A 17,984-nucleotide genomic window follows, 5' to 3' on the forward strand; every position below is an offset into this window, starting at 1 on the left:
CCATAGATGTTTGTGTATAACTAGGGATGTATGCTGTGTGCGTCGCTTAGACAGGTGGAGAGAATACGTCACTTGTTCATAAATAAAGAGAAGGAGAGAGAGAGAAAATGTGTGGCGAGATGCTCCGTGGGTCTGACTTAGTGTATGCATAGTTACTAATATGAGTAGGCTTGGCTTAACACTACTTCCAAGCACTTTGTTCTCCAATGTGTCCCTTTTTCTTGTTTTGTATATATTCCAATTGATTGTATATATTTCTCCTGTTTGTTATTTATTCATGCTGTCTTAGTATTTAAATTTTGTTCCTGCACAGTTGGTGTGGACCATCCATATTTTTGTTGTAGATGTACAATGACAATAAAAGGCTATTCTATTCTATTCTATTCTATTCTATTCTATTCTATTCTATTCTACTCTATTCTATTCTATTCTATTCTATTCTATAAACAAGGCTATAAACTTATGATTGAGACCTTACATTTAAAGTGTTTACTGAGAAAATAAATGAAGTGAGAAGTGGGGGATTTTTTTATTTTTAGGCATCCAGACTTCTTTTTGTAACTAGAGGATCCTGATTTACCTTCATAACAGATTAGATTTTTAATGATATAGATTGAACAATGTGCTGGAAAAATTCCTCAGAGATTTTAGTCCTTATTGACATGACAGCAGACAGAACACACAGTTGCTGCAGATTTGTCGGCTGCAGATCCATGATGCAACACCACCAAAATGTTAGTGACACTGTGTGAATTGTAGCCTCAGTTTAGTGTTCTTAGTTGCATATAGTGTGGTCTTCTGCTGCTGTAGTTTATCTACTTCAAGGCTGACTGTTCAGAAATGCTCTTTTGCATACCTTGGTCACAAGTTATGAGTAGTTATTTGAGTTACTGTTGCCTCCATATCAGCTTGAAGCCCAGGGAGCTGCGGTTCACTGGATATTTTTTTGGACTATTTTCTATAAACCCTAGAGAGGATTGTGTAGTAAAATCTCAATAAATATGCAGTTTCTAAAATACTCATATACCTGTCTGGTGCCCACCACCATGCCATGTAGAAATTCACTTAAATCAATCTTTCTTCCCTTATTCTGATGCTCGGCTGTCTACGTGCTTAAATGCACATGTTGCTGTGTGTATAAAACAATCAAGGAACAGACACAAGATTAAGAATCAGGAATCAGACACAAGACAGATGTCAAAACTGGAAGCCTGGTTTTTAATTGATATTGCTCTACTGTAATAATCCTGAAAGGCATAGTCTGGAGTAACACATGTAATGTTTTAACCCATAGTAGTTTAAGTTACAGAATCATAGGTCTCTCTTTTTGCATTGAACAATATATACAATGTGAAATAAATACATTTACACGAATGGACATTATTGTTTGAGCACACTTGTATGATACACATCACAAAAATATACAGGTAATTGTTTGTCTTTTTTTTTTTTCTCATTTAATGATGTGAAGCACATCTAAAACCTACGGACATGTTTTTAAATAACACTACAGGGACGTCTTTCATCAACTCTTCTTCACCACTCAAGGGTCTTTTTGTTCTTCCTCTTCATCCAAATGTTCCCAAACTTTCTCCCTTTCTTAAATATATTCTTCATGTTTGCAAATTCAGGCTGCAGGGTAAGCTGCAGCACGGGTGGCCTTTACACCTGGGGACTAAATACAACTAAATGACCATACACTGCAGAGTTGTAGATAAACACTGTTTATGTGCAATTTTCAGGGGCAGCCATGGAAAGTGGACAAACCTGCTTTGTTACAGTGGCTCAATAAGTCATCATTCTGTTCAAGCTAATCTACTGTTTACGTGAAGTGGTCTCAACTAATTGATCCATATTAGAGCAATAACTTGATGTCCAAAGTGAAAACAGCTCAAATGGTTTGTACCAGTGGCTCTGCAAAAACCCAGCTGCTCCTTCCTCCTCCTTGCCTTTCCTTTTTAACACTAATGACAGAATCATTCTAATAGATTATTTAGTATTTGGATCTATGACCCGACATGTGCAACACTTGCCTCATAATTGTAGTCTTCAAAATATTGCTTTTTAACAAGAAGAAAACATACAATTAAATCATATTGTGGCTATGAGCAGCAGATTACATCAAAACCTCTGGACAAAATACATAGTTTCCCTTCCAAAAATTTTTCCTGGTCAAATTTAGCATTCGTCATCTGAAATGACAGCAGTAAGCAAAATAAAATGGCATCATTGTGAATCACGTTCAATATGAATGTCAAACGTGGTTACTAACCAGATTCAGCTTTGCATTAATCACTTGACATCTTTCTTAGTGAATTGTTTCAGGAGTACACACAATTTTTGGGCAACTGACAAAGAAATAAACAGCAACAGAAAACAAGAGTAAGAAAAAGAGCACCTTTCTTCCATTTGTTGTACGTGGCATAATGTACAGTTGGTGGTAATGAATTCCATCCCTTTTTCCAGGGGGACACTTTTCTATGTTACAATCAAAATACATTTGTTGTTATGCAATTCGAAGCTTGACCATAAAAATATTGCGTATTCCTACTTGTGAAACCTTTTTTCTGAATAATCATGTTTTAAAAAATGTGTTAAAACCTTTGTTGAACACTAGAATATTTGAAATCATGGTGTTTGCATCACAGCGTATGGATCCAGAAATTTCTTTTAGCAGGTAGGGTAATCACATGTTATTTAAAGTTGGGGAAAATTTGAGTTTCAATATGAATTTTGCAAAACCTGGTGCCCCACAATGCAATGAATATATGGTAAAGAGCAGCAGCGAGTGCTAATTAAACATGTTTCTTAGAACATGTCTTTCCCATCAAGCCACACAGGTTTTTCACTGTCTATTGTAAAGCAAGATATTTTCCAGGAAACAGGGACGAAAAAAAAATTGGTTTAGTATTTTCTCTTTTTGCCTGAAAACAGCAAAGATAATGACTTCGCTGAGCTGTATGGAAGGCAGTTATGTACAGTGAGTTTATCAAAAAAGAGTCACCTACAGTTCTGAATTACTCAAATGTCCTTTTCATTTCAGCTTTATTTAACCTAAAGATATACAATATACTGTTCAATCTACAGGAAAGTTACACAAATGATCCCTTTTTAAATACTTGTTAAGGTGTTTCTTCATTTAGATACTAAATATTTAATTATTTATGTATAGTTTGGTAAAGATGGATACTGTAATTTGATCCTGGTGGTCTAGTTAAATTTCTAGCAGAAGAGCCTTATATACGATTCGGTTCATTGTGAGAGAATCCGGTGCCCAGACCCCCGGCGGACTGATCCGACAGACAGACAGACAACATGGCCTCTACTCTACTCTGTGTTGTCTAAAGAAGAAGCACACAGCACAAGAACGGGAATCACCACAAGAAAAAGTACACAGCAACGCCTTAGAGGACTCATCAGAGGAGAAAAAAGTTCAAACATAAAAAAAAGACCTAAAAGAAAAAGAGATGAACCAAAGAGAGATTTTTTTTCCTTGATAGAAAAAACAGCAAACATGAAACACACAGGTTGAACTACATTTTTTTTCCATTTTTTTTTCATTTTGTGTCCAATAAAATGTCTTATGTTAGAATTATAATCTGTATAATTTACAATATACAATGTTTAAGAAGGCTGAGAAAATACCCCTTACTAATAATACTGATGGCTGATACTGAAAGTGTGATGTTAGAGATCAACTACTTTTAAACTGCAGCACTCCTCAGCTGTGACAAGTTGCCATTTTATATTAGATTACGCTGTCATGTAAAATACACATTTTGGCATCCTTACTTGGCTTTAGAAAGTGCATAAATATATATATATATATATTTAAAAAAAATCCATCAACTTTTTACCTGTTAAAGCTGTGATAACTCAACCACACTGTATGCAGTTTTACTTAACCATAAAATCAGTGTCTCTTTGTAAGACAGCTGCCTGTCAGCTCAGCGTTTCCATTTTTGTCTAAAATTCAGAAAGGGTCAGAATTTTTAACAAGCAACATTACCTATTCTTTTTTTTTTTTTTTTTACAAATAATCAATGTTAAATTATATAAATTACTGTTGTATTCAGCTGAGGTAATTAGCGTCCCATGATCAATTTATACAGAAGTTGATTTAAATTACATAATACGGTAATTGTTGTACGTAGGCTAAAAGCTTTAATAATTTCAACTCCTCAAAAAAAATCAAGTGTTTCAGGAAATGGGGTAGTGAGGTAACAGGACATTTTGATTTTGCTAGCACCATTGTACCCCTCAGCAAAGATTTAAATTTAGTCAAGGTACTCTCATGGTCCCCACACTCAGTCACATGTCCAAAAGAATTGCACCTCAAGCCACAAATGAGAGAAAATTGTGTACTATCTAAGTGTTTTTTTCACTACAAGAATTGTCCTGGTTCAATCGGATCAAATGTCAATGCAAAAAAAGCCTGGTCACATGAAAGGTGCGGACTTCAGAAGGTGATAATTGCAAACTGGATGCTGGATCTTTTTGTTTTTATTTGCTTGTATTACTTCTCCCAGTTGCAACCTTTACACAGCTTTTAAGTGAATAGATTCCTGGGTTGTATTTTTCTTCTTAACGGTCATGAAAGGAAATGCCCAGTGACTGTTATCTAATAGCTTATGGCAAGTTACACAGAGAGAAGGAGAAGCTACACATTCTCCTCCAAATCCTCATCCCCCTTTCTCCCGAATTTAAGACTGGCATGTAATGTTAATATTGCAGACTTAGTCCATATACACAAACCCCTCCTTGAAAACCACTATTGCTCAGAGTTTCTAAGATAAACGCTGATTTGTTAATACATTATTACTTGTTATATTTTTATATATATATATATATGATAATTGCTGAAAGTGGTCAAGCTGATAGAAAAAAGGAAAGACATATTGATTGATTCAGTTTTAAGAAGACAATATTAATAACAAAAACAAAGCCATGTTATATGTCATATACAGGATGACAATTATTTACAACCCTAATATTGGTATCATCACTAAGATTATTTTCAAGGTAGAAATTAAGAAAAAAGATCGAGGAGTTTTAAAGCAACAATACGTATTCTTCAGTCAGTTTTGTCAGCACACCTTTCCTTCTGGTTTGAATTGCGCCGAGTGACTGCGGCTCCCCCTACACTCCCTGAATGAGTCACAAGAATATCTCTGTACTGACACAGGAGATGAGCTGGTAGTCGTGAACACAACGGGATGAGGAGGGTAATACAGAGGTGAGACTTTTGAGTTTTTGGAGTGTGGCTAATGAGCTTGGGTTGGACTACTAATGGCACGTTGATAGACTTAAATCCCTACTGACTGGTATGTGAAGAGCTGCAAATCAGGGCCACAAAACTGCTAAAAATTGTTCAAATACACGTCTGAACACAAGAGGTGTTTTTCATCGATGATACACTATACACAGAATGTGAACTCAGCCCACATTTGTTTGTTAGCCATGTATCTTTGACAATTTTATGAAGTTTCAATCAAATTGTATTCTGTTGTTAGCAACTAAGAAGTCATATGTATACTTTTAAACTCTGCGAATTAATCACACCTCATGTGGTTAGAATATATGAAACAATTTTTAGCTTTGCCAAGTGAACAGACATTGATATTATGGCAAGACAGGTTTGAGAGGCCAGGATGACCAGTCGTCAGCAAATACAGCAAACAGTAAAGTTGTACTTGAAGCGGGGGAGTCATGGGAAACCAGGAAATTGAATTTAGGGAGAACCAGAAAGAGTTTAAAGCAGTTGTTTCCAATGCTTTTCCGTAAAACCTTAAGCGCTGCTGGTTTTCATAATACCCAGAAAACAATTTAATAATTACAGGAAGAGAGAACCAGCAGTACTCTTGAGGCCCAGGACTGAAAACCACTGGCAGATCAAAACAGAAATGGTTTTGGGTTATGACAGTAAAGTTTGCTGGCATCCTCTGAATGGATGATTCCATTCTTTGGCAGGGCAAATCTCCTCTTCTTTTCTTTCTGTCCATTGATTCAAATTTCATTGTACATGTACTTCAACAATAAATGTCATTAACACCTCCTAAGTGTTCGTTTTTTGTCCACTTGTCTTCTTCTTGAACGCTAAAAAACTCTGAGGGAAACAGGAGGGGGAAAGGAGACACGAGTGCAGTCTTACAGTCTCTCAGAGCTAAAAAGAAGACTGTTCAGTGTCTTTTAAACGTGTCCTCATTTAAGCATTTGTCATTAATAACATCCTAATTGTTATTAAATGCATAAGTGTTTGTCATCGTCAGTGTTTGGAGTCACTGCGAGAACTGTTAAGTTACTCTTAGGAAATATCGTCTTCCATTGATAAATGGGAGTTACACAGTCTGTCACCGTCTTCCTCCAAAAAAGATCATCAAGTCAACACCCTTTTGTCAAAGACGTGGTGTTTCAAGTTCAGGTGAGAGGTCTGGATAGCGTCTATTTATAGGGAGATGTGTCAGCAGACAAACTTCATATTTCTGTGTGTGTGTGTCTGAGTGTGTGTGTGCATGTATCTGTGAGAGTGCGCGTAAAAGAGCAAGAGGTCATTCAAAGTTGATGTTCAGAGTTCGAGTTGAAGCCCAGGTGGATCAGACTCTAGCTGTCCTTCCATCTAGTCCCTGTCCTCAGACCTTGGCTTCCAGCAGCTCCAAAAAGAGTTTGTGCATTGGGACTTTGCCATCCTGCTTGATGCTGTAGAAGTGTTGCACAGCCTTGGTGGAGGTCTGGCGGAGCAAGGGGAGGGTCATGAGCAGCTTGCCTGCCCGACGGGGATCCTCCTGGTGCTGGGAAGCCTCGTAGTCCTGCAGGGCCTCGTGAAGCACATCCTGGAGCTTCTGTACTGCATCCACATCTTCAATATGCATGGAGTCTGGAGTAAGAGGACAGACAATGTATGACTAAAAATTTGAAGTATTTTGTATAATAATATCCACATCTACTGAACTGTATTTCAACCAAAGTGGGAAATGTGACATAACTGTTTTGTTGCTGTTGATAAAAAAGAAATATTGCATGAAAAAGTGGACTTTTTAAAAGTAAGTCAAGCCTGCTAATGTGCAGCAGATCCTGCAAAACTCTCCCACAACTCTCTGAGATGTTTTCAGCAGTGTAGATTTGTATCCGTGCCACCATTGTCTGCTGTGAGTGAGGGGAGAGAAGTGCTAAAGATTAAACTAAACATCTACGCAGAAACAAAGTGAAAATATTCCTGAGCATCGCAGGTGCAGGCTGAAAATACTATCAATATAAATTCTATTGACTCATGATTTCCATGCCTACTGTAAATAGTGCAGAAATACTTTGTGCATTTAGCAAAAATCTGATTTAGTGGCATTAAAGGAACAGTTACAAATGTAGCCCTATTCCTTAGCACTTTTAAACACACAAAGATTCAAAAAGCAATCCAAAAACAGGGTTTATATATTCCCTTTATTCCCTCCCTTCAAAGTGCAAATCTGTGGGAGTGATGAATGGCCAGACAAAGAGACAAGTGGGTGGAGAAAAAAACAGACAGACTTGTAGAATGATCAAGAGATGAAGGAACACATGAGAGTTTGTGTGTGTCTGTGTGTGTAGGGGGTGATATGGTGGTGCTGGAGGGAGTTGAAGGAGTATGCGGTTGCACACATCTGTAATCTCTCTTTGAGCTGGCATGTAAGGTGTGTTTTAGCAGTGGCAGTAAAGCCCGATGATGTCCCTCAATAATAATGCTCCATATTGCCCCTAAGGGAGGCAAGGTCTTAATGTGAGCTGGCCTTTAGCTCCCAACCTCCGATCAATGTCTACGATCAATGGCTACATGCATGTTAAATAATAATCACAAGACAACTATTGATAGCTCGCTCCCCCACTCACCTACCAACAACACCACCCCCACACACACCTACAAAACATTTGATTTGCTTAGACATATGATTGGGTGTGTAAAGACACACACAGACATTGCAGGTGTGGACAGAAAGGATGACACAGTCTGATGCCTGCTCTCCATGTAAGCTCTGTCAGCTGCGTGGAGTTCTACATTAACACAGTATGATCTTTTGTAATGACCTTCTAAGTCCACTGTGTGCTATACACTTCACTTTTATATGTTTACTTTTTTACATCTGTAAAGTCAGTTATACAAGTGGTTAAACTACATGCATATACTCCTAAGCAGAAGCATTTTAGCCGTTTGGAGGTCTCGTGTTGTGTATGTGCTTTTGTTGCCTGCCATTGGTGGAAGCTTTTAGCGAAGGATATTGCAGTTCAACCAAATACTTCCCACTGGGTACTTGTTAAACACACTAGCTTTCCCAGGCACACATGCTCACATCATCCACGTGCACAGATGGGAATTGGAACAAGTATGAAATATATAAATTATATTGTTCAGAGAAATAAAATCAACATAAAATGTGCCTGCAAAGCCACATACACACAGATGTGCACACAATTGGACTAGCACAATCAAATACACTAAGCTGGATCTATCGAGTATAATGCATGCATCAGTATGCAGGACCAGACTGGTCAGTGGGTCGGATTCTGTGAGGATCAATAGAAAAATCAGCTTCTACTGGTCCTCAGATATTCTACTTGTGGTCCACTGGTCTGAGTCTTTTAGAAACTTTTCTCTGTGATGATATTTTCCTTAGTGGTTAACGGTATTGATGAGGCAGGGGAACGAAGTTTAAGGTTAAGTTGATATTTCTTTTTGTATATACAGAATATGACCATATATTTAACTTTTACTTATACAGTACCACTTTGTAAATATAGACTTATTCCATAAAGTCATTATGACATTAGTATTGACTGCTAATGTCATACAGAATGGAGGAGACCCCCCCCCCCCCCCCAACCCTTTCTTCTTTTTTTTGAATTTGTAATGGGCTGTGCAGTGAATAGGCAGAAGCTAAACTGCAGTTTAATGAGTTTCACGTTGTTTTTGATTAGCATTGTGCGTTTAGTATTTAAGCTGGTAGACATGGCTTCTGCCTGTGCTGTGACCCGCAGTAAACTCACAAGTAAAACAGCAGACGTTAATGAGCACAAGTACATAAGGCTGTTAAAGCGAACATGTTAACATGGAACTCACAATTCACAGTCGCACATAAATGAATCACACACACACACACACACACACACACACACACACACACACACACACACACACAATCACATACCCCCACATGTGCCTCCTGTTTCCCATGGCTAGTTTAGCTTTCTTTACATGTGGGGCACGTTTGCTAACATTTCTTAAGGCTTGGCTTCATTAATGCACAATTAGCATCCTGTGAATTAATTAGTGTCAGTGCCCTTCAAAATGCTAATGCTAGCATTCTGTTGTCTTGAAGAGCATTTCGAGAGTCTGGGCAATGATACAAAGTTCTTATTTGGCTGTCAGCTATTTCAATTTCAATTAGTTAAAAGAATGACGATTTCAAATGTGAATTTTCTTAAGAGCAATGTCTGCTTTTGACAGAGTTTACTAACCTGACATTTCCATCATAATGAAGAGCATGCTGTAGCTGGCCGTTTACATGGCCAGTAAATTCACGTCATGCCAGTGTCGAAATGGAACATTAAGAAAACAAAAAGGCAATTACAAAAATAAACCAAAGGTATGTGTTGATAAAATCCTATGCAAACAATGAGCCTTTACATGTAGAGGAACAGTTCAAAATATTATAGCTGAATATAAAGCCCCGCGAAAGATGTTTTCTTGCACTTTGACGGTATTTTGTGATATATAATAGATGGGAGCATTAAATTAATATGGAAAATAAAGAATATCGCTGAATGAGCCATTGTGACTAATGTCAGCACCATTTCCTTTTGTAAAACAATGAAATATTGTTACTATTAGATTTTCCTGTCCATGTACTGGATGTTTGCCAAATAATAATGATTCTTAACTCTGTTGTCCAGCTGAAATAACCAATAAATTTCCTTAACTTCCAGTAAGCAGTATTCAGAGAATAACTGAAACACATACATGGATGGACACAAATGCACACACACAAGCAGCGGCAAGAGATTGATTGTCACACAAAGCCCACAGGAACAACATGTCAATATTTTCTGCATGTGCAGAGCAGTATCTAAGTATGTGTGTAAGCAAACATTTTTCAATGGCACACACAAATGTTTCACTGAGTGCTAATAACCAGATGTTTGTTTTTTGAAAGTTTAGGAACATTTATGGATGTAAAGATGTGTATGCGTGCCTTTAGTGGCACAACCAGAACAAAAGGCCCCTCCCTCCTTATTCAAAGCTCTCCCGTTGCATTCTCCCATTTAAACACATTGTATTGACAGCTCCCCCCTTGTAATTAAAGAGTACTGAAGAGCTGGCCAGCTTCCAAGACAAAGTTCAAAAGACGGGTCATGGGAGGAAGAAGGCGTGTGTGTGCGAGAGAGTGCGTGTGTGTGCGCGTGTGTCAGTCAGCTGTCGATGCAGCTGGACACATCAGAGAGGGGGCCTTATCGACAGATTTTGGGTTCTAATGATTTCACCTTATTTAACAGGCATCTGAAGAGACGACTATGCTAATTGCAAAAAGGATTGGCACGTTGTGTTGTGGTGAGGTTCAACTAAAAAACACGTTTTTATTTTTGCACTGAGCATGTGTTTTTCTATGTATGCATACAGTATTTGACACACTTTTGACTAGTAGAGTATGTGTTAACATGGTTGCGTCACAGTTGTGTGTTTGTTTGAATGCAGAATACTGAAATCGGTCCTCTGATAGTTCAGCTCAAATGAGCCCCATGGGATTGGGAATCCTAGGATTAACTCTTCCACCAGTAAAACACAGATGTGGAGACAGACAAAAATATCAGCCGAGAGTGAACAAATTCCAACCTGAGTTAGCCAAAGCAATGGCCTTGAGAGTGACAAATTCCTCCTTCTCTAGTTTCATAGATTTATATTTCTTCACCAGCTGAAGGATGGCATTGTTCAGGTCCAGAAGTCCAGCTAATTTCGACTGGTCCTCGTCCATTATGTAGTCCTCAGCATACACCAACTACAAAGAGACAAAACAGAAGAACTGGATTTACTGGCATGTTCTTAAATGTCCACTTGAGAATGACTCCAAAAATAAGTCAGTCCCTTTGGATAGATTGCATTACGGTTTAGAGTTATGCATTACGAGAGGTGGCCACTTGAGCCCAAGAAACAAACAGGCTTACCTTGTCTTCAAAGGGCAGTGAACGGTAGACAACGCGTAGGATCAGGATTTCCATCCATGCACTCTGTAGGAGACTCATCTGGTCTGCCAGAGACAGCGTGGAAAAACCTGGTAAACATTGAGACAAAAAGAAAAGCAAGAGCATAGATTGTTAATTTAATTTTTCCACCCGAACAAACCAAAGAGTTAAGGAGTCTATCTTTCAGAAAGAAAATAAAATTCAGTAAATATAACCTTTGCGAAGAGGAAAATGCATCCTGTGTGTTTTTCTAACGTGGGTTTTGTTTTGGGATTTATTTATTTTTTAAAGCAGAAATAACTCAAAAGCAATAAAACAGCTGTGTTTAAAAGGTGTTTGAGCTAGTATAAGGTTCAAGACTCTGCTTCACTCTCTTCTTGGCTAACCTCAATCCATCCACTTGACTAGAGTTCTCCACTTCCTCTCCTCTTCCTCCTCTTCCTCTTATGCCCAGGGCTATTCTCTGTGGAAAGGCGGGCCTTATCTTTCCCTGCCACAACTTCCAAGGATCAATGCTGGCCATCGCTGTTACGCCGCTCAAATACACACACACTAACTGCTGCTATGGCCTCAAAACTCCTGCTTTCTTCAGTGTCAATCCATGTCTGCCTATTTGCCTATGTCTACGTATATCTGTCTGCCTCCTTTTTACCTATCAGTGTCTGTCTATGACTGTGAACCTCTTTTCACCTTTCTTTCATTCACTCATTTCTTTTCAGACAGTGAGTACACACACGATTCATATTTCTGCTTGATGCTTTTTGATTGCGATGTTTTTGCTTCCTCATGCCATATCTCTTGATTACACTCACTTCACTTGCGGTCCATCCCTCTTAGTCTTTCTCTTTCTGTCTGTCTCTTTAATGGAACACCTGCCTGCTCACACCTTTCTTCACAGCTGTCCTCTCCTCACACACCTGTCCATTCACACCTGCCTGTCTGCCTGTGTGTGTGTGTTTGTGAGCGTGAGCCTTCATAGGCAAGGCAAAGACAGTTTGCCATGCAAGCACACCTGTCAGACCTCGCTGCAGCCCTCCACTGTGTGTTTGTGTATGTGTGTTGGAGTGAAGCATCATGCCAGGAGAAGCAGGCAGATGCGAAGGAAGCTATTTCTTCAGTAACATCTGCTGCGAAGAACCTCCTCTTGAGATGTTAGGTGCGCCAGAGTGTGTGTTGGTATTTTGGGCATGCATGTACATTAGGGGCTCTTATCTCACAGTTTGTTGATTGGTAATGGCAGGCGTCTCATTATGTCCAGGTTGCAGGCTATTGTTGTTTGTAATGCGCTCTAATTCATTCAATCTACAACTGTTAACATTTCTTAACACACACTTCATATCACATACACATAAACATGAACGCATAGAAACAAACTGGAAAGAATCCAAATGTGTATGATTGATACACACACACACACACACACACACACACACACACACACACACGTGCGCACACTCTTACGTGCACACTCACACACGGCACAGTGAAGGGAGCAGTATCACTGCCAACTGGCAGTGTCTTCTTCTACTTAATGAAATCATCAGAAGGGATTAGAGGTGAATTTCTTAAGGGGGGGTCTTCGTGCACACACACACACGCACACACACACCTTATTCACAGAGGCAGATGTCTTTAGGGGGTACTTAGGACTTCACCACTCATTGTGGGCTGGGGAAATATGCACTGGCATTGCTAAAATTAACACACATACACTTATTGAATCTGTTCAACCCTGGGGTCAAGTGAAGAGAAGGCGAGATGAGTGAGGGGTTAATATCATTTAATGGTGTCACTGGTTGTGGGTTTTAAATTGTCTTTGTGTGTGTTTTCGGTACTCAGGTGTTCAGGGCAGAACTAAGATTTCCATCAATTTGCGCACACTTACCTCTGGTGGCATCTGGTCCAGGACCAACAGGAGCACACAAGGCTCAAGAAGTGGGCACATACATACAAATGCAAGAATACACACTGAATCACATGTACACAAATATACCGTGAATGTCAACTTCATATGGAAAGTGTCTGTATATTAACAGTGCTGTTTGCATAGTCCTCTATCCTCCTAATGATACATAAGGTGTACAGATGTGTGCAACACACACACACACACACACACACACACACACACACACACACACACACACACACACACACACACACACAGGAAACACCAATAATTAAAACCACAGTGATTAATTTATTGAGCTGAAAGTGCAGCTTTTCTTATTGAGGCACATCAATGATTTTTATCAGGATGGTGTCTGCGTGTGTGAGCAGATTTGTGCAGTGTGTGAAATTTTTTTTGTCCTTGTGTGAATATATGTGTGCTTAAACTGCACATTTGTACATAACTCATCAGCATATTTGCATTCCGTGTGTATGCATACATTCCCATACATGTTTCCACGGGACTCTGCATGCGTATCTCTGTCTGTGTTTGTGTGTGTACGTTGGTGTGTGTACCTCTCCCTCTTCCCTCCCCACCAGCCTGTCTGCGCCGTTCAGCCATCCAATGCCTCTTATCTGTCTGATTAATAGGCGGCCGGCTTCAGGACAAATTAATTAACAGATAACGCCATCTTTCCCTTCTTCCCTTCCTACATTCCTCCCCTCCTTCTCATGAAGCAATCGATACAACAGAAGAAAAGAAACATCAATGGGAATTTAGTGCTGATGATGGAGAGAGAGAGAGAGAGAGATATTGATGGGAAGAGAGAGAGAGAGGGAGAGAGAGTGTATCAGAAAGAGTGAGTTGGAAGAGAGAAGAAAGTAAAAGGGGGTGAGTTGTTAGAAAGAAGGGCGGCAGTGGTGGTAGTGGGAGGGGTGGAGACCTTTCTTTCATACCTGTGATTTCACTTGACAAAAGAAGGTTTCTTATTTGGTTCTAATTACATTTCCTTTCTGCCCATTGTTGATAAGGCATCTCATACTGTGTGAGTTAGCATGAGTGTGTTTGTGTCGATGTTGTTTGCCGTTTGCAACAAAGTTGAAATATTTGCCTAAAAAATATCGGCAAGAACTTCAAACAGCACCGTATAAAATTATTACTGGATAACTGCTTCCATCTGGTAACACCAAGCTTTGGGCTGGATATTAATCTTATCTATAGTTAGTATTTGTGTTTAGGTGGTCTGCTACAGTAGAACAAACCTATGACGGTACAGATGCACTTATGTGTGTGCACTGACAGAAAGAGGCTACAGTGCAGTCATGCAAACTTAACCTCTACCTCTTGCTTGTGCACTCTTTCCTTTTCCCTTTTCTCTATCAGATACCCGCATAAAAAACAAACACACCCACAAACACACGTCGATTCCCTAGCCACCCTGCGGCCTGTTTGTCTGCCAAATGAGTCCTGACTGCACGTTTACACCCGAGACTGCACAACAGTCTAACACAGACACACACACACATAAGATAGCCCTCTCTCATGCCCCAGTTGCTCCATAGATGCACACGAACACACATATCTAAGAGGCCTATATTTGTTTTCGCATGGTTACAGGGCAAATGGAAACCAGTGAGAAGAGACTGTGACGCTTATGGGTGCCCATATACTTGTGTATATACAGAAGTGAAGTGAGAAGTGTACGCGCATATGAGTTGGTGTATTTGTATGATGACGGCAATGTACATCTTCAACAACTGAAGTATCAACATGCCTATTCTCCGCGCCTGTATTCTGACAGGTGTGAAAACCAGTTGTGATGGTGATCTGGTAACCAGTTATTAACGCATGACTAGTATTCACATCCTGTAACCCAGGTTAACCTCTTTAGCCCCAAGCCTAACTCATCTCCTGCCTTTTGCCCCCATATCAGGGGGCGTTGGGGCTTAAGAGGTTAAATGGGACACTTTCCATTTAAGTGGCGGTGTCTTGATTTTTTTTGTGTGTGTCTTTTTGTCCATAGAAGCAAAACAGGCGAACAATTTTGAGCTCTAATCAAGCAGACTTAATAGCTTGAATATATAATGTAGTTTTGAAAGGTTCTCTGACAATTCTTTTACATTTTTTAAAGATCATTTTGTGTGGGGCTCCACTTTGAATAATATCTGCATAATTAATACAAAAAAAATACATATAAAACAAGTTTATTGTTGAATTAACTTGATTTTATTTTCTAAATTGAGCATAAGAGGGTCTGTGTCCTGGTGAGAATGAATAGATTTAAAGCCCTGGACAAAATAGGCCAAATTGCAGACCAGCCGTGTGTATTACTTAAATATTGACCAGGAGGACCAGGTGTATTTTATACACAATTCACCCCCCCCCCCCCAAAAAAAAAAATAATCACCTGAGAATTATAGAATGATTGAATATGGAAACTAATTTAACTCTTCTTAAGTGTTGTCATGTAAAATGAAATTCAGTTTTCCTTAAACTTTCTGACTTTCTTTCAAAAATAGTTCATGCTGGCGAATATTTGAGTGCTCTGGTATCAGAGTGTCTTTTAAAAAGTCCCATTGGGTTACAAATAGCTTTGTATCCGTTGTCCTTCTGTAGTCTTGCAGTGGCCCTTGAATGTGCTTAACACTTGCTTATTGTGATTCAAATGATCCTTTTGAATCATTGCCTCAGGACAAATTTAAAAGGAAACATCCATGTTATAGAAACAATTCACAGACTTAAGAAAACTGCCTTCAAGTTGCAAAAAGTGTTTCCCTGCAATTAGGGAGTCATGACCTAAAGCTCATCATTCAACAAATGTGTAAAAAGAAACCCAAATGATGTAACGCCAGTGTAGACAATGTGCTATCCAACACTGGAGCAACAGTGTAAACCTATGCAAAACAAAGAGAAGGTCACGTAAAATAAAAAAATGTTATCTTAATAACTGCTGAAAATTGGAGACATAGCTATTTCTTTTCAAAAAGAATGCCAAATTGTGCATATTCACCATAATCTGACATAGTGTAGCGAATCTTTCTTGAGCGAGAACTGCGTTGCTAACTGTTTTCTGTTACCAACAAGTTGTGCTTTGTTGGTGACGAGGGAATAGTGGATTGTCTATGTTCAGCATGTGCACGTATTGTGTTCTGCAGGGGACAGATTTAAGTCTACTGGCCCACTGAGATAGAGATTGCATGAGGACACGTGAAGTTTCCCACAGTTACCAGCACATCGCTACCCTGCGTGTGTGTGTTGTTCTGTATGCACACTGTGTTATGTGGCTCCCGTGCGCTCACTCATTCCACTTTCTGTATGTGTTTGTGTTTAAATGTGTGCACATTGTTGCATGCTGTGCAATGCAAGTGCTCCCTTGTGGTGTTTTGTACGCGTGCGTTTGTGTATGTGTGCGTGCGTACATCTCAAACTGTTCTGTACCATACGGCCAGACGCCGGCCAAAATGAACACGGACCCCCTGTGATGGCTTTGGCCAAGCTGAAACAACACACACAAGATATACGCACACGAGATACACACTGGCAAATGCTGTCACACACACACACACAAATGAACACACATCCACCAGCTGACCCAATTACACAGAGATGCGCAACGAGATGGAAACAAATCTACCCAGAGAACCAGCTAATTTAGAGGGGCTTAAAGACACACTCGCACACAGGACACATACTCACCTACGCACATATGTGTCCGGCTATTTGGTCTATCAAAACATCATGTTTAGATATGACATTATATGGAAGTGCAATTTAAGCGCACAAGTCAAGCCATATCTTACACTGTCAAAATTATGTCACTGCATCAAACTCGTGTGGTAGTTTAAATCCATGCCTGCTCAGAATCACATTGTCTGTAATGTAACTGCAATGAAGAATTCATGATTCCAAATTGAAGTTCACATTTGACCTTTTCAATATAAAATATAAATATAAAATGTGATATTAGTGTATGAATTCTTAAGTTACTTAAGTATCTGTTTTTCTGGATCTTGCAGTGACCTTGACCTTTCAACTCTCAGCTCTAATAAGCTTGTGACGTTCAGGTGACGGTTGCTGCAAAATGTGAAAAAATTCCCTGCAACTGTTATTGGTGCCTTCACAGCAGGTTACATATGGATCAAGCGCTCGAATTGTGCATTGATAACAAGCCACCTCATATCTTTATCCCATAACAACCAACATTCAAAAGTTGTAAAAACTAAAAACAACAACAAAAAAACCTTTTCACCTAAACCTCAGTCAGCCAAGCCTGATCCAAATTATTTGAATCCAAAATTTTGGACCTTGCATAAGAAGATTTCAATGCTCCTATACAAGCAGCAATAATAGTGCTTAATGGTCTTCAAGAGTGTTCAAAATCAAGCCACAAAATGCCACGTTTTTCCTCTTCTTTTTCTTCTTTTTTTTCTTAAACCATTGAACAATTTGCCAACTCTGTGGTGCTCTTTTTATACACAGTCATGTTACTGTCCTGTTATGAATTAAGTAGATAAGCTGTGAAATAATCCACCAAATGTGTGTGTGTGTGTGTTTTTATAATACAGAAATTTTCCTTCCTTTCTTGTGACTGGTATCAAATTCAACCTGACCATACATATGTGGGAAAAAAAGGATCTGTTCTATTCTTTGTAGTATTTTTCAATTAAAACACTGTTAAAACGGGTTTAGAGACTTTTAAAAATGACAGTACTGAAGGAAATATTCATAGCATTCATTGTTTCTTTTGTTTCTTTCATGTTTTGCTGAATACTATGTGAGATTGAGGCTCAACTTTGTTAACAATGAAGAATTAAATGCTATAAATGCCATATTTTATCTGTACTTGATTTCAACATTTAGTAAAAGAATAAGGAACACATGACATATATATATA

The 17,984-nt window shown here is 39.0% G+C and overlaps 1 protein-coding gene across 9 annotated transcripts in view; it reads right to left on the reverse strand.

Moving 5' to 3' along the window:
- Window positions 1-1,200: 1,200 nt before the first annotated feature.
- Window positions 1,201-17,984, reverse strand: part of esrrga (estrogen-related receptor gamma a) — a 162,220-nt gene continuing 145,436 nt past the window's right edge. For all 9 annotated transcript variants that reach the window (XM_042214267.1, XM_014340141.2, XM_042214261.1 and 6 more), the window contains 3 exons: window positions 11,185-11,291; window positions 10,856-11,018; window positions 1,201-6,874 (listed from right to left, as the gene is read on the reverse strand). In XM_042214267.1, coding sequence (XP_042070201.1) covers window positions 6,630-6,874; window positions 10,856-11,018; window positions 11,185-11,291 — 515 coding nt within the window. In that variant the 3' untranslated portion in view covers window positions 1,201-6,629. The remainder of the gene's footprint in view (window positions 6,875-10,855; window positions 11,019-11,184; window positions 11,292-17,984) is intronic.

Source organism: Haplochromis burtoni, unplaced genomic scaffold (genome assembly GCF_018398535.1).
Source record: "Haplochromis burtoni strain Fernald_Lab_line unplaced genomic scaffold, NCSU_Asbu1 Contig_11, whole genome shotgun sequence".
In the NCBI taxonomy this organism is placed as follows: Eukaryota; Metazoa; Chordata; class Actinopteri; order Cichliformes; family Cichlidae; genus Haplochromis; species Haplochromis burtoni.